Source organism: Calidris pugnax, unplaced genomic scaffold (assembly GCF_001431845.1).
Source record: "Calidris pugnax isolate Ruff unplaced genomic scaffold, ASM143184v1 scaffold190, whole genome shotgun sequence".
In the NCBI taxonomy this organism is placed as follows: Eukaryota; Metazoa; Chordata; class Aves; order Charadriiformes; family Scolopacidae; genus Calidris; species Calidris pugnax.
In genome coordinates this window covers 93,022-99,535 of record NW_015090924.1, presented here as the reverse complement: position 1 = coordinate 99,535, position 6,514 = coordinate 93,022, and the positions used below count along the sequence as shown (strand labels likewise).

The window sequence follows — 6,514 nt, the reverse complement described above, 5'->3', positions numbered from 1 at the left end:
GGGGGGGGGGGCTTGCACCGCCTGGCGGGACGGCGGCCGCCCCCGGCCTGTGTGGGACCCCCCCTCAGCCAGCGCGGAGTAGGGTGATGGCCTGCAGGCTCCGGCTGGTGGGATCGGCCCACGTTGGCCGGGCCGCGGTGGGGGAGAGGGAGCCACGGGCAGGCGCGGGGAAGCCTCTGCCCGGCCCCAAATTGGGGCGGGGGGGGCTGTAGTGTTCGGGGATGCTTGGCCGCTTAATGGAGATAGCGGGAAGTGTGCCGGCATGGAGGGGTGAAGGGGGAGGGCCTCTGCTCATCCCAGAGCCTCCTGTTAACGTTTCCTGGGGAAACGGAGTTGGAGGGAAAATAGTAGCTTTTTCTTGCCGAAAGAAGACTTGCGTGTCCCCTGTGTGGTTGGAAAGGTCAGGTTTGCTGTAGTGTTTTGGCGTTTTGGAATGATCGTGTCTTAGTTGATTTCTTTCTGGAAGGTACTTCATAGCCACGAGGTTCTGCTGTTACCTAGATCTTTTGAATTTGCTAGCATATATACCTAAAGGCATATGTATCTCTCTATGTATCTTTCCGTCAGTATCTCCCTTGAGTTCCTGCCTTTCAGTTTTGTCATAATTTTTAAAGCTCTAGCTGCTCAGATGTTAGTGATAGTGATCTCTCTAGAATGTCTCACAGGCTGGGGCTTTTTGTCAGTTACTACTGGAAGCCTAACTTAAAGATAGTATTAAGCAACAATAGATTTCTCAGGTTGTCTCCTGGATAATTGCACTTCATAAGGTTGGTTTTTTGCTGTGTGAAAGTGACAAGTTAACGTTTCTATGTATCTTTCCATCAGTATCTCCCTTAAGTTCCTGCCTTTCAGTTTTGTCATAATTTTTAAAGCTCTAGCTGCTCAGATGTCAGTTATAGTGATCTCTCTAGAACGTCTCACAGACTTCCAGTAGTAACTGACAAAATGCCCCAGCCTAACTCAAAGGTAGTATTAAGCAACAATAGATTTCTCAGGTTGTCTCCTGGATGATTGCACTTCATAAGGTTGTTTTTCTGTGTGAAAGTGACAAGTTAATGTCTTAAAGGATAAGTATAGCTTTCCTCTAGGGATGTTCTTCAGGTATATGCAAAGTCATTGCTGCTGGTTGTCAAACCAGAGTTTTCCTGGAGTTGGGGAGTCTTGCACTCTAGAACTGCTTTTGAGGAATGTGCTTTTTAAGCTCATATATTTCTGTGGAGAGCCTGTCAAATTTTCAGCTGTCATTTAGAGTTTGCATGTTAACTCTTAATGTTTTTATAAAAGTTGATAAACAGTGAAAGCCCATAATGTTTTTTACAAACAGACAAAATGGATCGTTAGTCACTTAACTTTTTCCAATATATTAGGATGTGTATACTTTGTAAGACAATATTTTACTGATGTGTCAGACTAATTGTGATGACTGGCATTTTTGTTCTTTCACTTCAGTGTTGTGTTTTAGCTTTGTAAGGAAAGAAACAGTTCTCTACTAGACAATGAATTGTGTAGTAGAAGTTTAAAGTTATGTCAATTATAACATGTTTAACCTGTGAATATTGGTTTTTTTTTCCTTCTGCTCCTTGAAGTCGCTTGACGGGTGAGGAAGGCAAAGAATTCACTGCAGATGTCAAAAAACACTTTCCAAAACTTTGCAGAGTGTTTAAGGTATGTCTTTTCCATTCAGTTTTCTTCAATGAACAAAGATACGTTTAAGTGCTCGAGGTCAGTGGCCATTGTAAAACTTGAATTCCAGTTCATTTAATAAGACTTCAAGCTAGTGACATACAGTAGGGTTTGTTGGCAAAATATATTTTCCATATTATTAGAAATTACGACAGAAAAATAGAATGCAAGGTCTTGGATATGTTCAGGCCGTGTCATGCAGTCAAATCTGATTTTCCAGCTAGAAAAGATACAGTATGTTCTGCCTATAGAAACGCTTCTGGAAGTTGGAATCTGCAATGTCATTTTTTTTGAAGATTAATGTAAAGACTGTTCTTAGCCATCTTTTTTCCCCTCTGTTTCGGATGTTTAAAAACAATTGGAGAGTGAAGTGCTAGTACATGGCAAGTGAAGAAGTAAAAAACTTTGGATGTGTAGAACTTAATTCAGTAAAGATGTCTAAATTACAGAGAATAAAAATGTCTTCAGAACCTCAAACTGTTTTATTGGTTTGGAGCATCTATAATCAGGAAGGGTTTCCTCCAGGGGTGCATTTTTCATCAAGTGTTTGCTTTTGACAGCTCCTGCTGCATTGAGTTGCTGTTAAGACAATACTTCACAGCTACTTCTGTAAACTAAGACTTTATGTATATGTTTTTTTTTTTTTTCAGGCACACATTTCTGATGAAAACTCAGCGCTAAATAATGCAGCTTTACAGGCGTTAGGATTCTGCGTTTTTAATTCAAGTGTTACGTCTGCATTATCTGGTAAGTAAACAAACTTCAGTGGGGATGCTCATAGTGTGTGTGTGTATATATATATTTTTATGTCTTTGTTAGCATATACTTTAATTTTGACCAAGTTTACAGTTCCCAAGTGGTGCAGTGGTTTTGTCTCTAGTATGAGCAGTGTGATCAGTTGATAAATTCTATCTTGTACAAAAAAAACCTGTAATGTTTTTTTAATGGTATTATACTAATACTGTTTTACTAACTTGAGTTTCACTGAATGCTTTGGTAGCAGTTAGGTACTACAATTACTTCGGTGGAATTAGTAATTAAAATATGTCCATGTGGAAAAAGAATGAAAAACCCTTTTTTGTTTGTAAAATTTGGGTATCCGTGGTAGTGCTTTTCAGTGTTTTCCAGCCTTTACCTGGTGATTCCTGGTTGTTACATTAAATCATAGAATGGTTTGGAAGGGTCCTTTACAGGTCATCTAGTCCAACCCCAAATATTGTGCTGGTAAATATTTCCTATTGAAATAATTTAAAGTTATCAAAAATATTTTGGCATACATTCCTAGAAAGCATTAGATACCTCTAATAAAAGTTTTGCTGCTGAGAACTTGAGGCTATGTATAAAGGTTAAAACCACTGGAATTATAAAAGTTTTGCTGCTGAGAACTTGAGGCTGTGTATGAAGGTTAAAACCACTGGATATTTTAATAGGGGAGAGCTAATGTCCAAGACCTTGGAGGTACCTGTAACATGTTTTAGGGGTCAGGGCATGTCCAGTGGAAGTAACACAACCAGAAACTGCAACTCTGTGTGGTTGTCTTTCGTGGGCACAGAAGGAAATGTGTTGTGAATTGGCTGTTGTGTGGTGCCTTGATCCTGCTGAAGTCTATAGTGACTCTTCAAATGGTAATAACAAATAGCACACTGTCAATTATTCTTTCTTCTGAGAAGTGTTAAACACTCTTGGACAAATGTTGTGGAATGACCTTTATTAGAGAGGAACTTAATCTCAGGCAAGACAGAGCAAAATCATATATGTGGATGAGCAGAGAGCATTTTTTTTCATGTGCCTGCCATTCTGTTTATTGAAATTGGTTCTTTCAATTCTTCTACTCAAATTTTCAGTGTGTCTTACTTTCCTGTTAGAGAAAATTTAGCCCAATTTCCTGTGAGAATGAGGCATCTATAATAATGTCTGTGTGGTCCCTTTCTTTTCCCCCATATTTTTTTTTTTTAACCGGGTGATAAATTGCAGTCAGTTTTGTTAGAGAATGTCAAGTTTTCAGAAATAAAGTCCTGAAAACAGTGAAGAGTTAGGGAGAGAGGACAAAAAGCACGTGTGCTCTTGATCGAGGGAACAAGCATATCTGAGCTTATGTTTCTCTGCTACTGTGAGATCATTTACCTACAAAGCCCAAATTTGTAATAAATCAGGGCTCATTCGTTTTGAATTTTAAATGAATACATTACTTCTCCATCTGTCTTCCTAATTGCATGTAAGTACTTAGGTCCCAAAATGACCCAAAACCTGCTGATTAAGAAGCTGACTAGAATTGCATGATGACCTACAAAGCCCAAATTTGTAATAAATCGGGCTTCATTCGTTTTGAATTTTAAATGAATACATTACTTCTCCATCTGTCTTCTTAATTGCATGTAAGTCTCGCGATGAGTATGTAGGTCCCAAAATGACCCAAAACTTGTAGATTAAGAAGCTGATTAGAATTGCATGATCAGAATTTGAGCGCTGTGCATTCTGTTTTCAGCAACTGAAATAGGAGACTTGCTTTCAACGGTGAACAGTGTTGCTGTAAAAACTTCTGACAAAAACACTCGCACTCGGGCACTTTGGGTGATCTCTAAGCAGGCGTTTCCTTCTGAAATTGTTAAAAAAGAGGTAAGTTTCTTTGCCTTTTTTTTTTTTTTCTGCAGCCTGATTTCCTAGGGAGATGAGGCTTGTGTGATCTTTTGGTCACTCTTCACTGGGTAGGTTTTAAATCTGAAGATTGTTTTCCATCAAATTTGACAGCAAAGTGTAGGGCTTAAGCTCTTGGATAAATTCTAATGGCAGCTACAAAGGGAAAAGAGCCAACAAAAATTGTTGCTTCTCCTGAGGGAGAAGCTACAATGTGAGCAATTAGATACCAGTGAAGCACCATGGGGGAGAAATGCTGTGAATCTTCCAGTTCAGTTACACTTGCTCAGTTTGCTCTAACCTTAAAACTAAGACCAAGCATAATCCAAATACAGGGCACAGTCCTGGGAACCCAGATTTCATAATTCCAGCTCCTCATGGAAATAGTTGTATTTAGGTGCTCACTCTAATGTTGTCCTTATTTCCTCAGGTGTCCAATATAATTTCTACTCTGGAAACAATTCTTACTAAAGGAGATGTACAGTCTATGGTGGTTGAATATGAAGCACTAAATGTTATTATACGGTACGTGCACTGCAATTCTGTTGAAATAGATGCTTAGTTTTTGGGGGAGACTATTGAAACAAAATGTTAGTGGCACTAAGAATTCTAAAGAAAATTTTTTTCGACGCTCTTTGAATGGTTCAATACGTTCAAGACTGTTTTCCCCACGGTGTGTGGTGTTACAGTCAGTAGAGCAGAGTGAAAACTACCATCTCTATTTCTGTCTCTTGGCCCGTGGTTCTCCTGAACCGCTTCATTTGCAAAATATTCCATTAATGATAATACCACAATTGATTTTGACACAGAAAGTAATCAATATTCAGATAAACTTTCATTGCTTTCATTTTTAGTGGCTTATTGGGAATTATTTCCAAAGTGTCATGTGTGCTTCACAAGTCATGATCTTACATTCTAGCTTTTGTTTTCACAACCTAACCTCCTTGAGAATTTCTCAGCCATTGTATGAGGTTTTATTTCAAAATGCCCATGTGGTGCTTTACAGATTTTACTGTAATGTTTCCTATAACACTGCTGAGGGTACCTTTTAGGACCAATACCAAGAATGTGTTGTTTTCATCAGCAGTGCTGAATAGTCACATTTTATCTTTACTTAGTATTAATACTTATTATGAATTTAATTTCTTTATTAGTAGATGTGCAGAGCTTTTATCTTTACGCTTTTTTAAGCTCGTTAGCTTCCCTGTGTGATGGTGTAAAGAAATGGAATTGTTTGTCATACTGTGCTGTAACAGCTCAGGAACAGAGGGATAAGATAAGAACACTCCACTAGGCCAGTGTCCACCGAGTCTGTGCAAACCTGTTTCAGGGTTTGGGTTGTTTTTCAAAAGCAGGCATAGATTGTTTTCGGCACGTGAGGCCTGTTGGAGCTGGTCTGGATAACTATGAACACACAGGGGATGGTTCATAAGCAAACTTTGTACTTGGTCACTGATAAGGGAGTGATGGTGTGTTTCCTTCAGGCTCTCAGTTCAGCTCATTTGTCCAAAAAGTTGTGACAGAATGGAAGGGGCAACTAAATGTCAGTCTATTCTGCTTTTGGAGAGGTTTATCTGAAATAATGGTAATGAAATAATTCTTCAGAATTGTGGTTTTAAGTGAACTGTCAAAATACAATTGTTTAGAAAAATAAAAAAAAAAAATTGAATGGTTTCCTGTAAATCATATGTTGGATTAGAGCGTTTATTGCTGATACTAAGATTATCCTTGAGTGTCTGAGCAGTATGTCTGCTGGAGGCTTGTAATACCTATATTTCTTTTTTGGATCTAGCTTAATGGAGCAAACTCCAGCCCAGATGGGAGAGGAGGCTGTGAGGTGGGCAAAGCTGATCATTCCTCTGGTTGTCCATTCGGCTCACAAGGTGCAGTTACGAGGTGCCACGGCTCTGGAGATGGGCATGCCACTGCTCCTCCAGAAACAGCAGGAGGTAGCGGCCATCACTGAGCACCTAATGACCACAGTAAGTGGAAAAGCTGTGTAGAGGCACCAGGAGTAGTAATCGGGGTTCTTGGTTGGTTGGGGGGCTTTAATTTTAGTTACAGTCTAGATAGTGGCAGCAAAAAGCTACTGTGCGTTGACAGCAGCTTCTTGATGGCTGCAGGTTCAGCAGAAAAAAATTCAGTAACAGCAATGTAAATGTAGGATAACTGTATAAAAAAGAAATGATGTTTCTGA

General features: G+C 39.3%; 1 protein-coding gene across 1 annotated transcript in view; it reads left to right on the top strand.

Moving 5' to 3' along the window:
• Positions 1 to 6,514, top strand: part of RIF1 (replication timing regulatory factor 1) — a 38,157-nt gene that overhangs the window by 3,029 nt on the left and 28,614 nt on the right. The window contains exons 3-7 of the mRNA XM_014951336.1: positions 1,587 to 1,665; positions 2,334 to 2,430; positions 4,169 to 4,299; positions 4,748 to 4,842; positions 6,110 to 6,299. Coding sequence (XP_014806822.1) covers positions 1,587 to 1,665; positions 2,334 to 2,430; positions 4,169 to 4,299; positions 4,748 to 4,842; positions 6,110 to 6,299 — 592 coding nt within the window. The remainder of the gene's footprint in view (positions 1 to 1,586; positions 1,666 to 2,333; positions 2,431 to 4,168; positions 4,300 to 4,747; positions 4,843 to 6,109; positions 6,300 to 6,514) is intronic.